The sequence below is a fragment of the Colletotrichum truncatum genome (genome assembly GCF_014235925.2).
Source record: "Colletotrichum truncatum strain CMES1059 chromosome Unknown Contig_0001, whole genome shotgun sequence".
NCBI classification, from domain to species: domain Eukaryota; kingdom Fungi; phylum Ascomycota; class Sordariomycetes; order Glomerellales; family Glomerellaceae; genus Colletotrichum; species Colletotrichum truncatum.
Genome location: NW_027222398.1, coordinates 9,537,658 through 9,564,129, shown reverse-complemented (window position 1 = coordinate 9,564,129; position 26,472 = coordinate 9,537,658). Strand labels below are relative to the sequence as shown.

At 48.4% G+C, this 26,472-nt stretch overlaps 6 protein-coding genes across 6 annotated transcripts; 2 read left to right on the top strand and 4 right to left on the bottom strand.

Moving 5' to 3' along the window:
• Window positions 1-41: 41 nt before the first annotated feature.
• CTRU02_202660 (uncharacterized protein) lies at window positions 42-2,270 on the top strand (the record flags this gene model as incomplete). Its single annotated transcript, XM_036728823.2, has 4 exons — window positions 42-156; window positions 323-489; window positions 581-786; window positions 893-2,270. 4 exons carry the CDS (start codon window positions 42-44, stop codon window positions 2,268-2,270), a joined length of 1,866 nt encoding a protein of 621 aa, XP_036579338.2.
• A 1,550-nt stretch (window positions 2,271-3,820) lies between these two features.
• CTRU02_202659 (uncharacterized protein) lies at window positions 3,821-4,155 on the bottom strand (the record flags this gene model as incomplete). The annotated part of the gene is made up of 2 exons (XM_070204068.1): window positions 3,821-3,865; window positions 3,976-4,155. 2 exons carry the CDS (start codon window positions 4,153-4,155, stop codon window positions 3,821-3,823), a joined length of 225 nt encoding a protein of 74 aa, XP_070062650.1.
• A 3,320-nt stretch (window positions 4,156-7,475) lies between these two features.
• CTRU02_202658 (uncharacterized protein) lies at window positions 7,476-7,985 on the bottom strand (the record flags this gene model as incomplete). Its single annotated transcript, XM_036728820.1, has 1 exon — window positions 7,476-7,985. The coding sequence occupies one exon, from the start codon at window positions 7,983-7,985 to the stop codon at window positions 7,476-7,478; it is 510 nt and encodes a 169-aa protein (XP_036579335.1).
• A 3,036-nt stretch (window positions 7,986-11,021) lies between these two features.
• Window positions 11,022-12,915, top strand: CTRU02_202657 (penicillin-binding protein; the record flags this gene model as incomplete). Its single annotated transcript, XM_070204067.1, has 3 exons — window positions 11,022-11,240; window positions 11,424-12,379; window positions 12,429-12,915. 3 exons carry the CDS (start codon window positions 11,022-11,024, stop codon window positions 12,913-12,915), a joined length of 1,662 nt encoding a protein of 553 aa, XP_070062649.1.
• Window positions 12,916-14,144: 1,229 nt separating this feature from the next.
• CTRU02_202656 (cytochrome b5-like heme steroid binding domain-containing protein) lies at window positions 14,145-17,609 on the bottom strand (the record flags this gene model as incomplete). The annotated part of the gene is made up of 7 exons (XM_036728818.1): window positions 14,145-14,539; window positions 14,591-14,860; window positions 14,909-16,475; window positions 16,547-16,618; window positions 16,670-16,687; window positions 16,738-17,098; window positions 17,164-17,609. The coding sequence occupies 7 exons, from the start codon at window positions 17,607-17,609 to the stop codon at window positions 14,145-14,147; spliced, it is 3,129 nt and encodes a 1,042-aa protein (XP_036579333.1).
• Window positions 17,610-18,471: 862 nt separating this feature from the next.
• Window positions 18,472-21,994, bottom strand: CTRU02_202655 (elongation factor 3; the record flags this gene model as incomplete). The annotated part of the gene is made up of 3 exons (XM_036728817.1): window positions 18,472-18,530; window positions 18,590-21,546; window positions 21,843-21,994. 3 exons carry the CDS (start codon window positions 21,992-21,994, stop codon window positions 18,472-18,474), a joined length of 3,168 nt encoding a protein of 1,055 aa, XP_036579332.1.
• Between the last annotated feature and the right edge of the window lie 4,478 nt (window positions 21,995-26,472).

The following is a 26,472-nucleotide window of genomic DNA, read 5'->3' as shown; positions in this document are numbered from 1 at the left end:
GTTCGGATTCCGAGGTACTTTGGAGGCCAGTCGCTGGTAAAATGCGAAAAAGCTGGTTTCCCTGGCATGGATCCGATAAGCGTTCAAGCATACCAGGATATGCCTCGGTGGTACAGCAAGACCATAGCAGCTGCACCGGCTTGCACTCCCTAGATTGTACGTATAGGTACAGAGCAGATGTCGGCTAATGAATACCGATGGAAGGATAGGAGTGGCGAGCATTCGCCTACTTTGGACCATGTTTGGGAAAAGAGCTGGCTGACAGAATTTTTTAACCAACTGCTCGTCGAGGAATCAGAACCATTATTGACTAATGCACAAGACGGAGCATCCAAGATCACCTGCCTGGAATTCAAGCGTCATATTTTCAACGCTCCTGAAAATGGTCGCGGGGACAGAAATTTGCTTGAGGCTGTCTACGAGGCCTTGCCCTCGGAGTATAACGTGGATTTCATCGGAATGACACAATTCCTGAACCAGTTTGCAAAGGTGAGATCACCCTATTTCCCTTTTGTATCTTTCTATTGTTCTCCTCCTATCTTCTTGATAAAATTAGTGCCCGATGATTGACAATACTTAGGGATTCTTTTGGGGCGCCAATTTTCAGCAAGTCGTCGAACGAGCATTGAAAGCTTCCATTCGGGGCCCATTCCACCGAATTGCAATTCCCACTTTGAATAAAGAGTTAGACGTACTACAACGAATTAATCTGGCAGTAAAGATAATTAATTTGCCAGTTGCTATCGAAATGGCGCAAAATACTAACAAGAGAATTTACCTTGAACTGTAAGTTGCCAAAGCATTAAGTCCAAATCATCGTAGAAATGACTTCAAAAGAAATACGATGAAGTTTTCAGCAGATGAATCTCATTATGCTAACAAACGATAATAGCCGAAAGCTTGACCAGCACCTAGCAGCTGAGACGGGACTAGAGGCCTTCGCAAAAGGATTTTTTGCCCCGAACTTTCGGACGTTCATGGATGACTATATTAACCATCCAACCAATGGGGCGAAAGCAGTATTTCTGAATTCTGCTTTGTCTCTCAAATCCGACTTAGAAGAAAAACTGGAAAAAGTCAAGGTTTTGGCTCAAGGTTTCGATGAAAGTGATTCAAAGTACCAAGAAATCATGCAAAAGTGGCAGGTGTACAACACGCTGGGACACGCTGCTTGGACAATTGAGCTTTCTTGGGTTTGGCCAACATGCGGTGGTAACGCGCGTAGAGACGGCTCAGAACCAGACTTGTGCGAATTACCTCCTTTGGAAACCACCTCGCAAATCACGTCTTCCCTGTCCACAGAGTCAGCCAAGACCACCACGCCGCCGTCGGTGTCCAGCGTGCCCACAACGCTATCACAACCTCACATATCACCAATGGATGCGTGTGGTACGCAGCAGTGTGGCACCTTAAGCTGTCCTGATGGACGGGTTGGCGATTGTATGGTCCTACCAATGGGCCGAGGTTATGCTTGCGGATGTCAGCCCTACACATGGACGGAGCACTACCAGTCGATTACGAGCACTCATTCGGCTCCATCACCAACGTCGACATTGGAATCCCCCTGCGACATGAACCAGTGCTCTACCATCAATTGTCCAGATGGACAAGCTGGCGAATGCATGGTTCAACCGATGGGTCGAGGATATGCTTGCGGATGCCAGCCTCGTACTTGGACAGAGATGTATTCATCATCCAGCAGCAGTAGCGTCCCCCAGGTGGCTTCCACAATTAGGCCTAACAAGCCTACTTGTATGACAAATGAGGACTGTAGAGGTTGTGGAACTGACGAGATTGGGGAATGTATCCCCCTCCCGATACGAGGGCCTTCCCTTTGTGTTTGTCTGCCAAAGATAAGAAGTTCACGTCCAATGACAAGCTCTTCGCTGGCCGCGACAACCACAGCCCCTCCACCTCGGTATACTGGACTCTGTAACACCCAGGGCGAGAGGTTCGACAAGAGCCAGGCCTCGAAGTGGGTTAAAGAGTTTTGCGAAGATGCTCACAAGAACAAATGGAGCAATAAGTGGTTTTATGACAGAAAAAACAGAAAAGTTGAGACCAAGGGTATAAACATTTACAACAAGCTGGATGAAAGAGAATTCTCCTATACATTCACTATCGAGGTCCTCAGACGCTCCAACGAGAGGAACATATTTTGTGAGGCCGAAGGGGAGGGTAGCAACCCACAATCGGCCTTGGAACTCTTGCAAAAGAATCCCAGCGCTTGCGAGGAACAGTTTGGTATACTACTTGATTGTAAGTCATGAAGCCTCTGCATTATTAACAGTTTGCTAATACGATTAAAGGTACATGGAATGGAAAGGACAATGAAAACCATTGCGCTGGAGGGACCCGTCCTGGTTTGTGTATGGAGTGGAGCGTCTCTGCGAAGAAACAAGAATGAACAAAATTTACGCCGCGTGCCCCAGTTAAAGCGACATATCTAGCTTTACGTTCATTTGTTTGCATTGCTTGTTTTGCTTTCCTTTTTCTTGTTTTTTTTTCACGCGGGGTTAGTATCAAAACTTCTCGCGCTCGTCTTTGTGTTGGTCGTATCTAATTGCACAGATACATAATGATATTCACAGTGCTCAATGCAAAATTGTATATGTAAATGTGATTGTCGAGAATGTGTATCTTTCAATTTGCTTTTCTCAAAGATGAGATAACTTTGACGATGACGATAGGCGTCTAGAAGGAGAAGCAAGCAACCGAGTTCAATGACACCAATGGAGCATTCCAGTTTTCATAATCATCTGCTCATGAAGGTGTATAGTTTGGATTAGCCAGGGGGGGTCGCTGAACCAAGCTAGCTCTTTTGTGCTGCTTTAGGGAACGCTGACTCAATGAATTTTAATAACGTCCCACACCCACTTCTGGGCACCCCCCACATTTGGGCACCCCATTTACACCAAAAACGCCGTTTTTCGAAATTCTATATTAAACTAAATACTTTACTTATTAAAGAGAATAAATATATATTAAATAGATTAAGACTTAATTATAATACTTAAGTAGCTATATACTAGTATTATTGATAATAAGTATTATAAATTCAAGGTTTAACATTTATAATACTAATTTACCTAGCCTATATCTTAATATATAAAATAGGTAGAGATATTTAACTAATATGATTAGAATTTTTAAGTAAGATATAGTAGATTTATATATTCTTATACTTAGTAAAAAATTCTTTAAGCTTAGAATAATATTTTAAAATTTCCCTTAAGAAAAGTTTCTATTATAGAATTTTAACCCTTAATTATACTATATTTACTAAAGTAATACTTTTAAATCTCTTTTAGATATAATTGTATACTTTTAATAAGTATAAATATTAATTTCCTAGATTTTTTAAATAAGTATATATGAGCGAAAATATATTTTTCTAATGTTAAGGAATACTAGTAAGTTACTAGTATCTACTAACATTTTAAAGCTTTTAGTTTTAAACTTCTATATTATAACTATTATTATATTTAAACCTTTATAAAAATTTAGATGGCTATAATTATACTTAACATAGTTTATATATATTTTCTTTTCTTAGTAAGTATAGTAGTTAGTTTAATATAGAATTTCGAAAAACGGCGTTTTTGGTGTAAATGGGGTGCCCAAATGTGGGGGGTGCCCAGAAGTGGGTGTGGGACGTTATTGAACATCTTGACAACTAGAAATGACGAAGGTTTCACTGAAAAATGATGCTGACGGCATTCACATGTAGGCGCGCGGTCTCAAGAGTATGTTTGGTCTTATGGAAAACTTTCATTCCTATTTATCTTGACAGGTGAATGTGCGAAAGTTTTGATACTATTTAAGGACAAGTAGCGTTGGGATCACTGTTAGTAGCGCATGGCCCCTAGACAATCATGGTCAGTACTGATACTTTGAAATGACAATATCACCTACTCCGGAACACTATTTCACCTTCACGTTAGCAAAGTAGCCCAGACAATGTCACAAGTGGAATGAACTTACACAGCCGCAGTTGCAAGTACCAGGGATATATGAGCAGCAATTGCCTGAGGGGGGGCGTACGGGGCCCCTTTGGGGGTCACGGGCCAGGACATTGCTGTTGTCGTTGGTCTGGCCAGGAACTGCAAGAGCTGCAGACACAAAGAAGAGAGTAATGGCAGTCTTGATATTCATCTTGGCGTGTTGAGATAGAGAAACTGAATAGCGGTGATCAGAGGTTGCAATCTAGATCGGAGTACCACAATGATTATGAGTTGTGTATCGACATTTTGGTTGGCGAGGTAGGAGTAGATCCCATTAAATACCTTTTTCTTCTGTCTTCATACACAATCAAACCATGATATAGCATTCATTAGCGAGTCAGTTGTTCTACTCGTGCATGCCCCCACAAGATTTAGGATGGGGTATTCATGGGTAGGTACAGCTAATAAGCTTTCCGGTCCTACCGGTGATCGTGTATTACTGTGGGAAGGGTAGAGTCAACAGCTGTGATATATTGTAATCTAATCAATACGTTTGCCGTTACTAATACTTATGCTTTGTCGTATCGAGACTCCACGAATTCCCTAGAACGAGTTTCATTCGATAGTTTTGAGTAGTTTTGGCACACCTTCAACACCCTATGGTTTACTGCAAGGCCCAAATCTAACATCACTATCCTACGAGCTACTTTAAGGCTACACATACGCTCCCATGAAAAGTAGCAGTCGCTCAAATCCGGGTAGGAGTAATATGGCTATCAAAAACAGCATGCATCTGCCACCGACATATCTAACTGTGCTGGAAGAACCAGGCATTGCGGAGTTACAACTGATAGGCCCGTGCAGCTGACATTCTTGGTGTCCCACCGTATTGAGGGGAAAGTGGGTACAAGAACAGGGACAGAGGCAAAATAGCCTACTATAACTCATGGAATAAGGTTTACAATGTGAATCTCACATCCACTTCCAGCCATATCCTATCGAGTGTTACCGAATCCGAAAGAGAGCAGAAGAGCACAGCCAATTAAGAATTGTACCGAGACATGGTGTCTTGTCCATCACAATTTAAATCTCACCAGGTAAAAGACTCCATGCATCTGTTGCCGTACAGCCCAGAAGCACTACGTGACATAAATCAAGTACGTAGCTGCGCCAGCTCATTAGGAAGCATCAGATTCCTTCGGCAGCGGTTCAAGACTACTCCCGAATGCTCCGAATTATGCCCTTGGGCTTAATACGAAAATCAAAAACCCTTGTGAGACAACCTGCCAAGCACTTGCAGACTTCCTCAGTTCAAATCTCTTGCAAGATACTAGATAACAAGGCGCTATTGGTAGAAGAGCTCCGCTCTTATGTTTCATGGTGATAGACTATCAGCTTTATCCCAAAAGTATGTAAATTGATTTATCACAATTTCGTGCTTTAATAATTCGAAAATTATTTTCAAATCGTTTCCTTCATACAAAGTGTGTAATTCCTAAGGTATCTCAATACAGCCATGGATATCCTACAGTAGTCTCCCGAGCCAACCGACTAGACAACAACTGATGACAAAGAGGTAGTCGCCGTATTCGATCGGGTGACAGCAAAAGTCTTGGCGACATAAAGTGCAGCAACATCACAAATAGACCGCGGAGAAGTCCCACATCTAAAACAAGGATCTCCCTGATGAAGGACTCCTTGTAAGCCCGTCAGCCTTGGCGTGACGGGTTTCGGTGTTACGGTTGTCCATCTAGATGTAGGTATCTTTATCTTCATCCTGCTTTTTCACTCGCCCCTATCATCCAGTATGATAAGCAATGCCTCCAAACCCCACCTCCATGCTATCTTGGGTGTCTCTTCACTTCAAAGTATTTTAATGAGTATGATAGGAAATGGACCATGCTCCTGTGCACATCAGCTCTTTCCGCATTGCTCCAGAGACCGGGATATGTTTTTGATCTACTAGTCAACGACAGAAAAAGACCAAGCTTATAAGCGAGGTTGGGAAAAATTCGGATATTTCAACTGCCCCAATTCTCTGCCTTGTATCAAAACTGTCTCATTGACTTCTGCTGAATCTCGGTTTTGAAAGTGCAGAGCAAAGACAGTCAGGCTCATAAGAAGCCAATGGCTGTGGGATATCTGTTCTCTATTGACTTTGAGCAAGCTAAAGGTACGAGCAACTCAAATTAACACAAAATGTTGCATTGAAACAAAATGCATTGCAAAGAAGTGAACAGCGTACCACTGGCGAACTGATTGAAGTGCGACAGGAAAGGCGGCGATTGAAGGGTAATTTCCACCCTGGGGGACCTGGGGTTCAGCAGGAGTCGATGGAGAACGGGACAAAATAATCGTGGTCGTATGTTGAGTTGAATGGTCGATCAGGTTACGATAGAAGAACGTGCACTACATCAGGCTCAATCTAAACTCAATTGCTACAATAGGTAACCATACCTTATTGCAAAGTTAAGACAGAGGCTCGGCAACTTTTCAAGCATCACGAAGGCCCACAGGATTTCGTCCTCCGGCCATACTGCTTCCAAAGCTTCATTTCAACAGCATCAAGGAGGGAGTTATTCGCAAGGACAAAGGTTTCAAACTACATCATTGGCTGCTTAAACAAGACATGCAGCATCACAAAACTTTGGAAATTAGATCATCAACTATCATAGGCAAGGAGGCTGATTATGATGATGATTAGACTTCCTTATGTATGTTTTATAGTCGAAGATTATAAATTGAAAGTTTTCTCTTCTGGAGATGTGAAAGATGAAAATACTGCGGTACTGGATAACAGGTGCATTTCCATAGTTTCCGACCAGTTAGGAGGTAATCACTCGATAAGAAGAAAACTCTGCCATAGCGCTACTGTAAGCCTGCCATAAGTTTTCGGCAATGGCAACATGTCGATGTCAACTGCCGGGGTGATGACACTTGACTTTACTCGGCTTCCGTTGCTGTATGGGTTGATTTCTTAGCACTACATGCCGCATACCTGCACTGCGTCTGGCTTTCAGAGGAATGCGTAGCAATGATGCCTTAGCAATTATGGAGACCTAATCCTCGGCTTGACTATCAGCGAGAGATCTATCACAGTAGAAAAGGGCTGTTGCAGAGAACAGCCTAGAAGGAAATTATCTGCAACCTCATAACAATTGCAACTACCACCTGGAGAACACACAAGCTTGTAGCCTCAGATTTATATCAATTGTAGCTATCTCCACCCATGAATGGGTAGCAACCTGTTACCTACAATCCAAATCCCTGATCCTTTTCCTCAACCCATCTGAGACTCTTCCTTTGACATCCTCTGCATCTCACGCAGATGTTAGAGTCTCAATGACCCCAAATTAGTCGTATTAGACCCATTTTCCGTCGCAGCGGACTGAGACTTGATAAAGCCGCATTAAGAGACCATCATTCTATTTCCCTGATCACATCTTATGCTCCACCGATAAACTTATCGCTCTGTTGAACTTGTGTTCATAATCGAGAGCTTCCTGAAAACTCCCTAGGCATGTCTGATGTCTAGGCTTGAGTATTGTTGTCGTAACGGGTAGCCGAGCTTTTAGTTGCCATAGTGTGGACTTTCTCAGCAGCTTTTTCGGTAACACTGACCGAGGCCTCTTTAGTAGGCGAAGGGACAATAGTGACCTCGCTAATTATGTTCTTGGAGAGGTCGGGGGTTGTCTGTGCCGCCTCTGTTTTCTTGTCGTCGGAAGAATGGGCTTTGACATTCTTGAGGGGCGCATTTTTGTTCTTAGAGAGACCCATGGCCTTGATTCTAGCCTGCCAGGTCTGACGATTCTGGTGGAATGAATAGATGTCGCGATCATGTTCCTTCTCATCGAAGCACTCGATCTTTCTGCTGCAGATTTCCTCGCATGGATAACCGTTCTTGGCATCTTCAGGTGTCATCATGCAAGATTCAATGCATTTCCCGTAGCAGTTAATGTCGAAGAACATCTTAGGTTGGCCTGCGGAAACGGTGCCAATAAAAGCCAGAGTGGCGGCGATGGTGGCGATGGTGACCTGCATTTTTGCGATTTGATTTTTTGGAATCTTGTTTGGTTATCGGAATAATGTTGTTGATATTTGTTGTGTTGGTAGTCGGTGTAGTAATAGAGATGTAGAATGATCAAAGTGTGTATGAGTGGACAGATAATGTGATGACTGACGAGTGAGAGAATGAGAGATCATTTTCGAGTCTAGGGACGGAAGCCGCAATAATCAATCCTAGGTGGGAGCTATCTCCGAATACACTTAGAATTGGCCGGTAATGTGTTCACACGCGACCCTTGCGTACTATGCCTGGGACAAGTCCGATGGACATGCAAATAAGAAGTGCTTCAAAAAGAAAGTAACATTTCACTTGGGACATATCCTCCTTCGGTAAGAAGAATGACTTTGGGCGTCTGAAAGCTGGGTTTGTTGCAGCGATAACTTTTGCATCTAAGTATATGCTATCTCACACAAAAGCACAGCATTATTGTGAGTATCAACTTGATCGAGACAAACAACAAAGAGAAATGATCTTGAACCTTGGCTGTTTACATACTGTAGAATATTTGCACCGCAACCAGACTGTATTTCGGATATCATAAGGAACCTTGGCAAGGTGATTATTCAGACCTCAGTCGAATATTTCGTCGGATAAGATAAGCTCAAAGCCTTGGAAATGCTTGTGCGACTTTCACCGGTGGAAAACAAGGTTCTGTTATCGTCTGGCACTTGGGATCCGGGGGCAATATCCATTTGCGCAGCAGCCGCCAGTAGCATGAGATTCGCTAGTTCCTCCACCCCACATTTTTGTGCAGTGTTTTCGTTGGCTTCGTGGTTGGTCATCATGTCAAGTACCTTACTTGCTGGTGTAATCATGAGAGAGGGTGTGTCGAGAATAAGATCTATTTGTGACGCTCGCGGCATCTTAAACTAAAAATTGAACCTACTTCCTTCGCAACATTAGAATATCTGGATGGCGTGGAAACAAGAAAAAATTTGAAAGCATCAATGGCGAAACAAAGAGTGGACGGAAATATGTATTCAGTTAAATGTTCAAAAGAACCATAAATTCTCTCAAAAACTCGATGAAAAATCGATCAATGGCATTGTTCTCCTTCATTGTGCTGAAAATTATTTTAGCAGCGGTAAAAAAACAGAATGCTTACAAGGCGCATTGCTATAATCAACCACCTTTCAAAATGTGCTACCCTTGTTCTCAAAACTTGGGTATAGTACCCTTACTTAGCTAGCTGATGATTGACAACGACTTGATTTTAGTTATAGTATTGAAAGAGAACTCCAGACAGTTCAAACAAGGAAAACATGACTCGAAAACCTAAAAATACTTCAAAAAGTACCTGCTGTCGCTTGCTAGCGTGTGTCGGACTTCAGATCAGCGCCGTGAAGCACTCGGTTTAGACTTGAAATTGACACGAACAAGGAACCTGCATTAGGCCGGGGGTAATGGTTAGGTATACAACAGCTAATAGATATCTTAAAAAAAAAAAAAAAAAAAAAAAAAAAAAAAAAAAACCTATATTTTATCTTGTCACATGAGCGAGGTCCATTTTCTAGAGCTTATGGCTGACATACGACTCATTAAGTCCTTGGCAGTTGCCGTTTAAGAGTGAAATTGGCAGGTCGCACTCCCAGCATGCCATCCCCAATATAGGTACTCTAAGACGCAAAGCCGGAGTTGCCTTCAGTACCATGATACATGTATTCCACTCTGTTCCTAGCTGCTGAAACCCAGAACCCCCAGATAATAGAGTTCGGCAGGTTCCAAGGAGGACAAACGATGAACTTCTTGAAATTATAAAAGGACTCTCTAGTTGTTATGGCAAGACAGACTCGGCCATAATCATCTTGTATGTTCTTTCTCCTGAATATTTTGCCTTTGCACTTTACTGGTCATAATTCAATTTTCAAGTCATCTCTCAACTCATCCACATCGTTGCAACAGAAAAGAGTTATATTACCAGATCTTCCAAATCGCCAACAATCATGCAATTCTCAGCGCGCTCCATTATTTCTGCCGTCATGGCCCTCGCTCTTGTAGGAACTTCGCTGGCCGAATGCCCCGGAAGAGGCGACTCGCTTGAGGAGACATCCCAAACATGCCGATATCTGATGGCAGCCGGCGGAAACCTCTTTTGTGACTCTAAAAACTGCCCCCAAACTATCCGTCAGAACGGCAAGACCGGTAATTTTGTCAACACTATCTGCAACAACCCCGGTGAACATCCGCCCTGCTGAAGAATTTCACGAGTTCTATGCTGCCAACGATGTGTTATTTCCCGGGGTAGCAGAGCAGAGCATAGCGAAGTAGATGATGTCTTGGAAGTTTTCAATTCTATCGATAAGTTGAGAAACATGATCAAGACGTCGAGGCATATCACAAATTCCTTGTAGGCCAGTTTAGCCGCGAATTGTATCCTGACACAAAACCTATCCAATGTCACCAAGAGCATGCATTGCACTAAAATGCTGTTTTACAAGACAGGGAGCATAAGTCTTGTTATCTATCCAATAGCCATATAGGTTCAAAATGTACTTATTCTCGACATTAACATGTCCCGTCTTCAATCATGATTCGTACGATATCGGGTGATATTTTGCGAAAGAGATGTAGCATTCATTAAAAGCTGGAAACTGCGCACTTTTTAGTCTACTATTATGGGTAAAAGCAGAAGTTAAACTAATATATTTGGGTAGAATCGCTGACTTCGTGAATTGAGAAGTTTGGATATTCGCTGTCGGACTATTATGTGATCTCTAGAACTCCGCCACCTTCCTAATACGTATTATATCGGCTCGCCTACTTAAGGCGCTTGGTCTTGCTGGCGACTTACCCGACCAATGCAGCGGCCCCAATAGGCGCAGAAGTCTGCACGAAGGTTTCTGCGCTCACTTGTCTGACAGGGGTTGGTTTGAGACGCGTCAACCAACGGTAACGTCATTCTCCCCCTGTTTAACTCTTGTCGTACCTCGAGGGACGAAATCCCCTCACAGCCTATTTTGACTGTATTGCATCGTTTGCAAACTCCAACCTGCCCACGTAAAATACCAATCATGAGGCTCTTGGAATTCTCCATTGTTCTCTCCCTTGTTGATCTCACAGTCGGAGATGGTGCGGCACAGAGACCTCTAAGCGGAGGTGGTCAATCGGCCAGTAATGACCCCAGTGCCGTCTCACAAGATTTAGATGCCTACATTGAGAGCTGGATGGATCAATGGCACGCCCCAGGACTTGCTGTGGCAATCGTTGATGGCGACAAGACGTGGGCCAAGGTAACCCTCCCTCTATTCCTCGGAAGATGGCAATTGTCATACGCTGCACTCTTGTTCACTGTTCGGTGTCTGATATGAGCCTTGCAACCAACTGATAGCGGATCATACCGTTATGATGTACCTTTTTCGTCTGAAAATAGTCATCTCATCTGTTTACTCGAACCACAACTGACACTCTACCAGGGATACGGTTATGCCATCCTCAATTCGACTCCCGTCACACCCCACACCCTCTTTTATACCGGCAGCACCACGAAATCCTTCACAGCTGCCGGCCTGTCTCTTCTAGTCGATAATGCTACCGCCAGCCCCAAACTGACCTGGCAGACTCCCGTCTCAAGCATACTTCGAGATGACTTCGTCCTCAGTGACGAATGGGCGACAGCACATGTCACCATCGAAGACGCACTTAGCCATAGAACGGGTTACCCACGCCACGATCTTGCTTCAGCTCGTACGGCGCGCGAGACAGTTCGCCTGCTCCGGCACCTTCCAATGACAGCAGAGCCGCGTGCAAAACATCAGTATTCCAATAAGATGTACGCCGCCATGGGCTATCTGATTGAGACGGTAACCGGATCGTGGTTGGGCGATTTCTTCCGTGAGCGGCTGTGGGAACCCATGGGAATGAACGAAACGTATTTCTCCCTCAAAGATGTCGAAAAGAGCAGTCTTTTGCTAGCGAATGAGTACTTTTACGACTATACCAGCAAAGGGTTTTATCAAACACCACATGAACCTAGCTCCGGTGAAGAAGGGGCTGGTTCGATTATATCAAACGTGCTCGACTACGCCAAGTACCTCCGCGTAATGATGAACGATGGGGCGCCACTTTCGAAAGATGGGCACAGGGAAGTAAAAACTCCGCGAAGCTTCTCATCCATGTCGAAACCTCCGTTCACCGGGCCCGTGTCCTATGCCTTTGGTTGGAATCACGGGATTTTTGAGGGAGAGCAAGCATACTTTCACTCGGGACAGGTCACCATGTTTGTGTCGATCATGATCATGATTCCCTTAAAGCAGCTTGCTGTTACGGTCATGTCGAACACAGAGTCATATGCGCCAGAGCTCATTGCCTATCACATCTTGTATGAGCACTTTGGCGTCCCCGTAGAGAAGCGTCAGGATTTAAATGCACAGTGGGTTCTCTATGATCGTTTGTTGATGTTGAGATCTTTGTTAACGGCAAAGCAGATATAAAAGAAATCGAGAGGCCCAGCAGAAATATCTCGAGAGCTGTGGCGAGCATATTTATCCTTCTGTGCCGGAGCCGCCTCTCCTTCCTACACTTCCCATTTCGGAGCACATCGGCAAGTACCACGATCCAGGCTACGGCACCTTGGAGGTGGAATTATATTGCCCAGACTCAAACGCTGAGTCCCGGGGTTCTCAGGGCAGAAGCATTGAAAAGTGTCAACTTCGGGTTCATGGCATTGCGGGCGTGAGCTTCCAGTACCTCAATCCAACAGTATATCTCGAACCAAAGTCGGGCAATTACTGGGTTGCACGAGCCTATTTTGAGGTTGTTGCAGCTAGAGAAATTGAGACGCCTTTCTGGTGCCTGCGGGCGGCGTTCAAAGTCGGTGCCGACGCTCGAATTACCGACTTTGGCCTGGACGTCAGGATGGAAGGTAACGATGGGCCACTCGTCTGGTTTGCACGCGTTGATGACTGATCCACAAAATCGAGCTGGAAATATTATTACCCGTTGGAATTTGATCATTAACTCCGCTGGCTTAACCTTGCTGACGCATTGTTGGAACAAAGAATTTCCCGTTTCAATGGGATCAGTACTTTTGCAGACGATAGGCTTCTTGGGCCATGACTAGTTTATGTAACATGCCAGCTCCTCAGTCACAATTTGCCTGTTTCTCTTTTCGTCATGTACTTTTGATGGATTCAAATTGAGGTTTGAAGCAGTTGCACAAGTCAAATGTTACTAAGGATGCATTCGTTCTGTACGGTCACTTCGTAGTGACATTGCTCGAGGCTGTTACAATTCACGGCAACCGTGTTGAGCCTGCCTTTGCTTGAAAAATGGTGCTTCCAAACCTAAATAACAGAAAGGGCTTGAGTGTCAATTTCAGAAACACTGCCTGATGCCGAAATCCGGCATAGACCACTAAGGCCCTCAACTTTGTCCTGACCAAAGTCCACCTCCCCCTGGGTTGTTCCCAAATGCAGGCCATCTTGGCCCCTGGCCGTTTCCGTTATCACTCTGATGATTCGCACTAGGTTTCTTTTTCCATAAACTATTATCTCTATACAAGCCATCGTTTTCACCTCTACTCTGTGCTCCAGGTATCTCGCCTCTTTGAGCCCCCCTCCTCCGTTGTCTACCGTCTGAGCTTGTGGTTTGCTGAATAGGCCGAACCGAACTTTTTGGGCCCGGATTATTCGCGTCTCCCTGCAAAACCTGAGCCCATGTTCGACTGACTTTGAGAGAGTTGATTATGTCAGGGGACTCCCCGGGCTGTGGAACATCTGGCTTGTGATGTGCGGTCATCTTCCAGTCGGTACTGTCGCCCCATGTCATACGAGAGTACCTTGCGATAATCCGGTATTGGCAATTGCTCTGCAACCAGTCCCTCAACTGGGCTTCATCAGCAGAAGCTGTTAGTGACTGTCCGCACTTCAATTTCAACATCTCGATGAGAAGACTTGGTGGACTGAATCGAATGAAAGCTGCAATTTAGGTAAGGTTAGCAATCAGAGCTAGGGTAGTAACGGGACGCTCACATGTCATGTTGTAAACAAACGTCCCATCGGAAATGTAAGCCTCCCTAACGGCGTCAGTTATCTCTATACCCTTCATTTTTCGAAGCACTTCCCATGTCATGACTGGCAGGTTTGTAGGTGCGGTCACCACCTTGGCTGAGACCAGGTCGCGGGACTTCCACAAAGTTACAAGGGAAGAGTGTAGTTCTTGCTTTTCGAGAGATGATGTGCAATCGCTTCCCCAGTGGTTTGCCAGAGGGTCCAAAAGAACAGCTTGTTCAAGAGTGAGTTCTGGACAGTTTCGTTAGTGATCGTTGGATTTAGGGCAGTTATCCCAAGCAGGTACTTGCTGTCGCGGCTAAAAATGAGATCTCGAATCCGAATCTGCGACGCCGAAAGTTCTTGTTTATCTGACTGGCCTGGAACAACCCTTCCAATGCACAGCATATCGAGACCGGCGTGGATGTCAATGCCAAAGTCGGACTGGTTGTGCGCGTGGGCTTGGTTCCATGCTGCTGTGGCATCTCTACCAGCAAACTCCTCGAGGATTGCTTTTCCACCAGGGTGCATACCACAATACTCTGAGCTTTTTAGTTCTTTCTAATTCAAATAACCTAGAGTGGGAGAGATACCTGTAAAGTCGTATACCCTGTCATGAATGATGAGATACATCCCCACCTCGGGGAAAGCATGCCATCTGACTTCATCCGCAGTAAATATGCGATCCTTTCGACGAGGCCCAGACACTTCATCCCTCACCCAACCTATCTGATATTGACGAAGGTGCTCTAGAATCAAATCCGGATGATATCCGCGGTCGATAGCTTGCGCGACTGGGTTTCCGCCGCTGGCGCACGAGAGCATTTGCCCCAATTCGTGCATGTAAGGAGGCAGTTGAAGGTCTATGGACAGTCAGCCCCAGTCGTCGTTACAAAAACCGGCAAACGTACTCGTCACATCGAATACATCTGCTCCAACAGAAATCCACTTGGGTCTCCCTTCCCTTCCATCGTTAATCCTCACATCCTCCTCTCGCCTCCACAACATCGCCCTTCCCAGTGGTGGCTTGCTGATTAGTTCTTTGATTTGACCTTGTCCGAGGACACCTGGACGAAGCACCCGCCCAGCAGGCTGGCCTTCGGGGCCGGGTACAACGATCCGGGCTCGCGAGGCCGCGTCCCAAGTATTATTAGGTAGAAAGTCACCCGCATCATAGACATCGACCTCCAGGCCGTCAGGAGATGGATGTAGCACCCACTTGACTTTGCTCTGGAGGCCCTGGTGATCACCGATCTCCGCCGGCGTAAAATACCTCATCACGTCGTCTTGTCGCACCCGAATTGCAATGCCGGTTGAAGCAATAGCCCAGCTGGGCATATCCGCATCCTGCTCATCGTGATGTGTCTTCTCCTTACTCTCAAGCCCCGGCGGATAGTATACCGTCCCTTCGTACTCGGGCATTCTAAAATCAAATTCCATCCAAACATTATCCAAAGGCCGCATATCCAACCTCACTCTCATGGCTCTCAGCTCAGATTCAAACTCCTTTGCAAGCTCAGCGCACACCACCCCACACATCCTCCACTTCAGAAACGCAAACCGGGCGTTGGCAAGGCACAGCTCCCTGTCATGGACAGCCCGCCCATGAACGCCTATCGTTTTCGTCCTCTGTTTATCCTTTTTCTTGCGCCCCTTTTCCGTAACCGCCTCGAGAAAACCAGGCGGGCCCGCAAAGTCCCTGCTCGGTCGTAATCGGTCTGGGTACTCAGGCACCGTCTGCTCAATCCACGTCTCGACAACCTTCCGAACAGGAAGAGTTGCGAGGACAAGATACCCCACGGCCCGGAAAAACCACCTCGATATCCTCTCGTCGTTCGTAGTCGCAGTGCGGAGATCAGATGTAGTCACGAACGGAAAAATAAGCTTCGGGATAATCGCCAAAATACCACTCTCATGCTTCACCGACCTGCCGACGCAGAGACGCTGCAAACTCGCCAACAGAGTCCTCAACTGCCTCTCTGCGAACGGCGTCTCGCACCACTTTGCGTATTCGGTCGCATACCACGGCCTCAACTCGCGCAGTTTCAGCCTCCGAAGCCGGATCCGCTCTGCTATCATCTCAGTCTCCTCCATGCCGCCTCCCTCCAGCAACTTTGCACGTCCAGTCCTCACCCCCCTCATCTTCCCAAACTCGAACCCCGCTACAGTCACTGCCCCGCGATCCAATCTTAGACTCTCGGCGCCGAACTTTCGGACCTGGCACTCCCAAAAGTCCTTTGTGGACATGGCGACGGGTATTGAACCGGGTAACCCGAACTTGTCCTCTACGAACGGGTCGTCGAAGCTCCAGCCGCCGTAATACTGAAATTGCCCGTTCATCCACGGGTGCGGACCGCGCAAGGCCTGGAAGGCGTGCCTTGGGCTGCGACTAAGCGGCCAGGCGTTGCGGAGACAGGTCCCGAAGAAGGACATTTCGAACGAGATGCCTGCTTCGGCCCATCTCTCTTCGTCGAAGAACTGAGACGTGGTTAGGATTCATGCATTGCGTACTAGAAGTAAAAGTATGAAGGTCAAAAGAACAAACGCACCAGTTCCCAGCACCGGCATCTATCTGCCTGCTTGTTTGTGATTTCCAAGAGTAGGTGTTTTGATATCGCGTGCTTGCCAATCAGTCAACAACTTTGCTTTGCAAAATAACATGGACCACATACCATGAGTTCATGCAACATCTGTACCATAGTCAGTCAATGTCACCAGAAGGTTGGAATTCAGGGCCTACAATAACAGCAACGTTAAACGCCGCCTGCCGTCCCTCCCCATCCCACGGCGTATCCCCCGCAATCAACCCCCTCAGCATCACGACGTCAAGCGTACACCAGTACAACGTCTTGCCTCCCTCCCACGGGACGGCCAAAGTCTTTCCGAGGACATCAGGATACTCATTACGGTGATGGAACCCCCAGAACACATGCTCCGAAATCTCGTCCAGCACCGCCGTCGCCGCCTCCACCGACTGCCGCGCATCAGGCGGCACCGGAACGACGCGGTATATAGTCGAATTAGGATGCCGTTTCCCGTCGGTGGTGGTCGAGACTGATTCACGAGCTTCTCTAGACGACTTGGTCAAGAAGGACGCGAGCCTAGGTAGTCACACCATTAACTCGTTGCATACACACCCATCTATCTGAAAAAAGGGGGGACAAACCAGGTATGACGCAGCGCTTCACCGAGCATACGGTTCGCGAGTTCGATACTCCGCCTCAGTCGCCCCCAGAAGAACTCGTCGTCAACGTCAAACTTATTCTCCGAAAACCCAGGGATCGCAAGGTCGTAGTTGGTCCATTTTTCCCGCCGAAAGACTTTGAACCATATACTTTCGTCAATGTCGACGAAGTCGCGCTGGGACCAGGGGATCTGGGTTGTTCCGTCTGCGTTCTTCGGCGCGTAGGCGTCGAGTTCCTGCAGAAGGAGGGATTCGGACGTACGCAGGCCGCTTAGGCTTAGGAGTTGACCGTGTTCTTCGGAGAAGAGCTCGTCGAGGTCTGCGGGGTTCGGGCATGGGACCGGGGATTGGGATTCGGGGAAGTCTGTACCGGACTCGTTCATGGGCGGGAACTTTGGCTGAGTGAACGGGAGTTCCGTTGGATCCATTGCGTTATGGATTGATGTTTTTTCGAGGTTTGATGGATGTTGCTGGATACCAGTTCGAGTTTCGTGATTGACGAGTTAGGATCACTAATGAGGACTGAGGGCATCTTTCTCTCGGTATACTGATTTACTACCTGCAAGGGTTCTGTCTACCGACATCACTCGGACGTAAATAAAACGGGTACAGAGACAATTGCAAACACTGGAATGAGAGACATAATCCACCCATACTGTTTAACAAAGAAAAGAAGTAACTCAGAAACTCTCGGACTTGGAAGAATAAAACGGGCCCATGAACAATCAGGTATTGTAGACAAGCTGCTAAGAATGTACAAGGGAGTATGCAAGGAACATGGCACAAAGGATTGAATAATGTTATAGCCTCATCAGGAACAACAATAACCGGCTGCAAAGAGATATAATGTTGAATCAGATCTCAAAAGACCATTGTGCGACCATGGTAAACCATTGACTTGGGTGCCATTGACTTGGGTGACAGTTGCCAGGCAATACGAGTCATACTTTGGTCAAGGTTGTAGACCTCTACAGAAACATGGGAATCATCACAATCATCTGAACAGAATTGAAGTGTCTATGGCTTTGTATTGCCGTCTATTTACTCTTTCTACCTCTTATTCTACCCCACATTCCCTGTCGCCAGGAACCTCTCTCCTCGCCTGCAGGATCCTCCAATCCTGGAGCGAGATAGTCATTCCTCATCCGGCGATTCATGTCAAAGGGGAATCTCATGGGTGCTCGTCAAAGAAATCATAAACAGGGCCCGTAACCATGCAACCCGCGTTACCGAAAAAAGACTTTTGGAAGGCTCGTGACAAATGGAACAATAGCGACCGTGACGAGTGGTTTAGATGTCGTCCTCATCGGAGAAGACCTCCTCACCACGCTTGCGGCGGGCCATACGCTCTGCAATGATAGTTAGCAATCTGTTGTGTATCAAGTTATGGCAGGAATTCTAAGCTTACCCTTCTTCTTCTTACGGGCCTCAGAAGAGGTCAACTTGACCTTCTTCTTGGTGTTGACAATCTTGTTACCCATGGCGTCGAACTTCTCCTCCTCCTCGCCGTCGTCAGCCTTGAGACGGGGACCAGCACCCTGACCCTGGACCCAGTTGTGGCCGGAAGGAGTCATCTTGCCGTCCATGACAGCCCAGACTTCCTCAGTCAAGTCCTTGGTGAACTCGGCAGAGTGAGTAATGATGATGACACCACCCTCGAAGGCCTTGAGTGCCTTGGACAGGGCACCGAGAGAGTCACGGTCCAAGTAGTTGGTAGGCTCGTCAAGAACGATCAAGTGAGGACGCTGCCAAGAGCAAGCAGCAAGGACGACCTTGACACGCTGACCACCGGACAGACCACGCATGCGAGAGTGAGAAACCAGCTCAGCATCCAGACCGAAGTTGGCGCAGTGGGACTCAATCTCCTTACGGACCAGAGGGCGGAACTGACCAGAGGCAAGGGCCTCCTTCATATCGACATCAGCAACCATCTTCTGGTGAGAAGCCAGAAGCTCGCTACGGGGCAGCCAGACGTTGTCGGCGGACATCATGGGGGTCCAGCGCTCGTTCTTCTGGCCAACGTTGTCGCCGATGGCGAAAGAGCACTCGTACTCGTAGGAGTTCTTGAACTTTCTACGGGAGTTGATGCCGATGATGCGACGCTGAGTACCCTCGATCTTGAAGATCTTGTTCATGGCCTCCTCATCAGCCTCGGTGATGATCTTGTTGGCACGGTCCATCGTCTCACGATCCTCACCAGTCTGGAAACGCCACTGGATGTACTCAGAGGGAGTGCTGTCGAGGTGGTTATCGATGTGAGCGAAAGCGTGCTGCTTGATGTAGGCGATACGGATGTTCTCGTGCTGGTAGATCTCACCCTCGGTGGGGACGAGCTCACCAGTGAGGACGTTGATGAGGGTAGACTTGCCGGCACCGTTGGGACCGATGACAGCAATACGGGAGCCGAGAGAGCACTGGAAGGTAATGTCGGTGATCTGGGGCTTGCTGGTACCAGGGTACTGGAAGGACATCTTGTTGGCGCGGAGGATGGCCTTGGCCTTGGTCTTGACACCCTCGAGGAAACCGGGCTCGGGGAAGCGGAACTCCATCTCGGAGGCACCGAGCTCGTAGTAGGACTTGGCAGAGGGGTTCTTCTTGACGAACTCGGACAGGTTACCACGGTAGCGCTTAAGCTTGAAGCGCTCGTAGTGGATGATGTGCTGGCAGACGTTGTCGAGGAAGCTAGAGTCGTGGGAGACGATAATGGAAGTGCAGGGGGAGGTGGTGAGGTAGTCCTCGAGCCACTTGACGTTCTTCACGTCCAAATGGTTGGTAGGCTCGTCAAGAAGCAGGATATCGGGAGCCTCGAAGACGGCACGGCACAGAGCGAGCTTCATCTTCCAACCACCAGAAAGGGCGGAGATCTCACCCTTGATCATGCCCTCGGTGAAGCCGAACTCGTTGAGCTTGGCCTCGACCTCGGCCTGGCCGGTAGTGACACCAGCATCCTGAAGCTTCTTCATGGTCCAGTCAATGGTGGTCATCTCAGTGTCAGCAGAGTCCAGGTCGTGCTCGACGAAGACAGTCTTGACCTCGTTCTGCTTGGGGAAACCCTCAACCTGCTCGTTGTTGATGGCACGCATGAGGGTGGACTTGCCGGAACCGTTGGGACCGCAAAGACCGTAGCGCTGGCCACGCTTGAGACGGAGGTGGGTCTGGTTAAGAAGGATCTTGGCACCGTAGGCAAGGGAGAAGGTGCAGTTGCAGAGATCCTCACCCTCCTCATCATCGGGGTCAACCTCCTCCTCCTCGGCGGCACCGGGAGAGGCCTTCTTGCGGAGGTCGTCAGTGACCTTCTCGGCATCAGCATCGCCAACGATGACGCTGACGTAGGGCTTGAGAGCCTCAGCCCAGACAGCGCTCTCGAGCTCCTTCTCGTCGATGAGCTGGCCAGCAATGGCGGCAATGTACTCAAGGACGATGCTGAGCTTCTCAGCGGTGGCCTTGTGCTTGGCGGGGATGACCTCCTTGAGCTTGGGGAGGACGACGTCGACGTCAGAGTCGCGGCGAACCTCGGGGATCTTGCCGTCCTTGACGTTACCGACGCGGATGAGGGTGTCGAGAGCCTGGCGGGTCTTCTCACGAGCCTCAGGGTCGGCCAAGTTGTCGTAGTTCTTCTCAAGACCGGGCATCATCTTGGGCAAGAAAGGAGCAACGATGTTGGGGTCGTCGACGAGCTTGCACATGTTGTCGACGATGACGGCAGCCTTACGCTTGATGGCGGTCTCACGCTCGGCAAGACCACGGTCAAGAAGGGGAACCATGAGGGCAAGGGTGGGCTCCTGGACCTCAGTGACGAAAGTGGTGGCACCGAGCAAGTGAACGGTCTCGGGGACGTTCTCGGGCTTGGCGATACACTTGATGAGCTCGGGAATGAAGCGCTCGATATCCTTGTTGACGATCAACTGGCAGATCTGCTCCATGGTCTTGTAGGCACGCTCCTTGACCTCCTTCTTGGTGTCCCACATGGACTCAGAGACGACGGGGATCAAGTCGGGGACACGGAAAGCGACCTGGGCGGGGGCAGTGCGGACGACGGTCTCAAGGACGTCGAGGGCAGCCATCTTCTCCTGCCACTTCTGGGCAGTCAGGAGAGACTCCTTGATGGGGTTGAAGACACCCTTGACGGCGTTGGGGTTGACGGCCTCGGCGATGGCCAGGGCAGCAGCCTGAGCGGCATTCTTGACACCAGTGATCTTGTCACCAACGGCGGCGAGGACGTTGGGGAGGAGGGCAACAAGGAAGGGCTCGACGTGGGCGGAGACCTCGGAGTGCTGGGCAATGGCAGTGATAGCCAGAGCAGCCTTCTCACGGGCAGCGGCATCCTTCTTGTTGTTGAACAGCTTGCGGATGGCCTCGATGCTCCTGCGGGGAAACCCTTGTCAGCTTCTGGTACTCCAGAAAAAAATTTGTGTGAACCGAAAATAGCTCGCCGCTGAGTGGCCAGGGCCGACTGCAGTACATCGTACAGCGGGTCGGTGTAAAGGCCACCCGAAACGAGGCGAGAATAAGCAACCTGAAGGGGGGAGTAAAAAAAATAAGACATTTTTTAGGAGTGAGATTCCCGAGGCCACGGACAAGGTGACCAGGGATCGCATCTGCCCAAAATCCTCTTCTCTACTCCAGGTTGCTTGGTGATAATCAAGGCAAAAAGAACTTACTTGGTGGGAACATCCTGGTCCTCAATGCGGCCGTTGATGAAGGAAGCCAGAGCAGCGGAAGACTCCTTGATGTCGGCAGCCTCCTTGGAGATGGTGAGCTTCTGCATGAGCTCGTCAAGAACCTTGACGGACTGAGCGTTTTCGGAAGACATTATGGTGGTTGGTATTAAGTCGGCTGGGAGGTGACTTCAAATTTTGTGGAAGCTGGATCGAATCTGAACGTCTAAAGCGTCTAGATACGAAATCTATGCTCTATCGTGTAACCGAAAGGCGAATCTGATATCGATTTTCTTGGATTTTGGGGGGGAAGGCCCGCGAGAAGAGACGACGACTGGAGGATCGTGTTCTTCTGCTCTAAGATGGCACTTCGGAGGGTGTCGCTGTTAGGCTTCTTGCGAAGGACAGGACAATTTGAAAAGAAATCAAATGATTGAGTGGAGCTACGTCTGGAGGAAGACGGAACAACCAGGAGGGAATAAAAGGGAATGGAGGTAGAGAGGTTCGAGAGGAGGAAGAGGAGAGAAGAGGAAAAAAAAGTTGTGAGGGATGGGGAGGCGGGTAGGAGTTTTTTTATCTCTAATCGCTTTTTTCTGGCTTGTGTTATCGCTCTTGCCCCCTCCGTCCCTCCTTGACGCCCCCCTCCAAGCCCACCCCTCCATTCCCACTGAAAGCGCAGGCTGTCCCGCCGCCTTCGCACCAAAAACTTTTTTTTTTCTTCTCCTTCGGGCTGCGTCCCTCACTTTCCTGGCCCGGCGACGGCGACGCTAGCGGCAAGGGTGCCCCACCCCAGAAAAAAAATCAGAAACTGCGGAAACTGTCCACTGACTGGGTGTCATTTTGTCTTGGAAACTTGGTGCAGTGCGGCGGCTTGTGCCCCTCCAAACCCTCCAGTAAAAAAACATGCCCTGGCGAGTAATGCTTATCGGAGGGGCTATCAGACCCCGCGCTAGTCCAAAAGGGGTTGTATCCTGGAGGGCGGTGAGGGAAATGCCCGTTCATGCGCTGGCTGCAGTCGTGGATTTTTCAGGCAGGAGGAGGGGGGCAAAGCAGGAATGTGGCAGTTGCCCATTGTGCATGCTGCCGCCTGTTCCTGAGCCTTTTTTTTTTTTTTTTAATTATTATTTTCTTGTTGAGGTGTCCTCACCCAGGGTCCCCCAGTACGTATGTTGTTAGTCTCATACAGGGGGACAGACCACCAACTTCTCACAAACACCATCCCCTCGTTATTGTTATTTTATGGCTGGTGTAGTAGGAACACATAAGCCTGTTTTAGTTGGCCTTTGTCAACAATCTAAAGTTCCGACGCTTGGTCCCTCCAGAACGGAGCAGACCTCCGAGATATTCCCATGTTACGTTATTGTTGTCGTCGCTTTTCGCCTTGTATATTGCAAAAGCTGCAACAATCGGATCTAGAACTTTCTCAACGGTCCTCGGACTACGTCGGTGTTTTTGCCATTGACAATTGTTGTCAATGCCTGTAGTGGCCTGCCATAGCTGCCTTACACGTGTTATCTGCCACTTCGCCCCTGGTCACCTTGACATTAAACTGCGGTGGCTAACTATGTACTAACGACAACCAGCCTGCCTTAGAGCTCCACGGGTGGTGGCCACGATGGAACCGTCATGTCGTCAAGGCCCCCCGTGTCGTATTCCCAATCAGCACCTCGCCCTCGATATCTTACGCCTAAAGGACGGACGCACAGAGCCGGCTGACGTGAATGCTGAGTGAGTGGCTCACGATAAGCCCTGTATTCCGTGCGTTTAGCGTATTATGGGGGAGGCGAGGGTCACGACGACGAAAGGGGGGTGAGACGGCCGGCCTCCATGTGTTACCGCACCCTCCCCTGCAGTTTTTGGGCCGTATGAGTCGTCGCCGTGGATGGTGAACCACCAACAGAGACACATCCTTACTGTGCGAAGAGACATCCAGGAGGTGGCCATTCGTAGTCAAGCACTCCAGGTACGGATACTGAGGTACAATGCAACTTCCGTGGGACAGATCTCACCAGGACCCTTGCGCCTCGGCTTCGCCACCCTGGCTCTTCTTCCACCTCTCACCTCTCAACGGCGCATGGTTGGTCCAGGTACATGAAGCCTTCAATATCCGATCGCTCTTAATCATTCATCATTCACCGACACCCTCTTCTGTTCGCCATTGGTAGGCATCGGCTGGTTTGTAAAGCCAAGCGACATATGCGAAGAAGGACGCTAGAAATCCTCCAGCAATTTGACTTTCCCATGGGGAATCGCCCCCTGAACCATTTCCTCCTCGAACATTCCGCTTGTGACGGCTAGGCGTATCAAGTCTCTAAAGTTTTGCACGCCATATCTTGCGGCGCCATGTGAAATTAGCGGCGACATCGGCTTGTCGTCTCAACTTTTTTTTCCCTAGCAATTCCTTTTTTTTTTAAATCAGTTTAGAGTTGCATTTTGTTCCTTTCCGCTTCGCCCATGGAAGCCGGTTCTGGGTTCTCTGGCGTTCCGGACCACTCGGATCGTCCCTTTTTGCCACGGCCTGCCCGATTCGACTTGATTCATTCACAGCGTCCGAGTCCATCTGGGTCTTTGTCCGCCTACACATCCAATCTTTCCTTTCCCCTCCAAGTTCTGGATCCAGTTTGGAGATCCAGAACTAAACGCAAAAGGGAATACGGATTGGTGGAAAAGGCTGGAGCAAAGATGCACACCGAAAGTTGCTAAGGCTGTCCGCAAAGAAATCCAGCCCAGACCCCAAAGGCCAGAGCTAGATCGTCGATCCCACAGAATCGGAATGTCTCGAACGACGTGGCTGTACTTGACAACATCTCTGGGACCTCCTGACTCTCGCCCCTGGCATCACGTTCCTGAGGGGTTAGATTTACTTCAACGGTGAGCTTGTTTGCCTTCTGTCTTGCCATCATGAAGGCATTCGATCATTAAGGACTTGGAATGGTAGTCATATGTCAAGTGTTGTCCGTAGATGACAACCACGCCCGATGCAACAGTTCAAGCACGTTGTCACCGCCTTTCTATTTTAGTGGATGGGCTGCACAAAGGGTGTGTGTATGTGTCCGTAAGGATACTCTGTATGCAGCCCTTTACCTGTAGGGGGTGGCTTGTTGACCGCATCTGGTCAGCGCATAGCCATTTATCTGCGCTCCTTTCTCTCCTTTTTTCCCCGGCATCTCAAGGGACGTCGTCGATATTACCGTCAGCCCGTCTTATCACCCCGCCATTGTCAAAGGATGGCCTGAACGTATCGATAAGCCGCTCCTTGCGCCTTCCTGGTTCTGCCGTCGTCTCACCCCCGCCATCATGGACGAGAACAGCATGTAGCTTACACACTCCACATAATCGTGGGGCCCCGTAGAATTTTTTTTTTCTCTCTCTCATCAAGCCCGTCATTTCTTAGCCGGGCAACGAGGTTGCAAGGGCCGCACGCCCTCCCGCTTCATTCTGACCGCCTTCTTATCTGACGGGCAGTTGAGAAGAGGGGTTATTTGAATTGGTGATAAATGCTGAATACCCAGCGCTGCGCGAGCCCAGTGATTCTTGCGGAGGTTCAGTGTTTGAGGCACATGTCAATCTTTTCCCTTTTTTTTTTCTTTCTTTTTTGTCTTTTTTTTTTCCTTTTTTTTTTTTTTTACTAGAAAACCCCTGACGTCTGGGCGTGTCATTTTTTTTATTTTTTTTCACCTCCCTCTTTCAAACATTTTTCACCCCCCTGTCATCGATTCCACTATTGCCTTAGGCGCCAATCCACCAGGCTAACGATTTAGATGCCCCACTACTGGTTGCGGCTTTAGTTCGGCCATTACCAAGCTTTGACCACTTAACCATTGGCTCTTGTCTTGCGCTACCCCCACCGTGACGTTGCTGTCGAATTGTACCCCTCCATACAATAGCCAGTTGGGCAGCCTTGCGTTGAACGACGTTGCCTCTCGCAGCCTCGCGCTTCTCCATGGCCGCTCAACTCCTGCTTGACGCTGAGAAGCCAACTTCTGCTTGGAACTACACAGCCAGTGGCCAGCTTTCAGCGTTCTCTGGCCAAGTTTTTGCTTGATTCAAGCAGGCCCATAGCTAATAACCAAAGCCATTCACCCCACCAAGCTCTGTCCTCTCCTGACTTCTACAGCTACCTTCACCCGATGAGGCATTCGCATCGTTTCTTCCAAACTCCCATTTAATACACAAAGATTATGATACCCAACCTAACTATCAGGCAGTTTGTTTTCAAGTCTAACTAGCTCGACGCAGTCTTCAACGCGGCATTCATCGGCGTAGCTATTGGACGGCCGAGGAAACATGAACATGACACCCAGTCACACGGTTCTGTTACCTTCAACGGCCGCCCTTGTCTACTAGACATGTTATTTTCCTGACAGCGGCCATCTCAACCTTACTGCCTACATTCCCGCAACGGCATTTCGTCATCAGAAGACGTGGCTTCCGAAATTCTGCAAGTGAGAGTCATTTGCCGCCCTCCAAAACGTCATTCCCGTACTGATACTTTCCAATCGCAGCTCACGAAACGGTACCTTAAGTCCCCACCAACCTTCCCCCCCTCCATGCTACGAATGAACCCTCTACGACGAATCCCCGAGCCGGACGAACGATTATATACTTTGAAGCTTGAAATACTCGCGAGAAT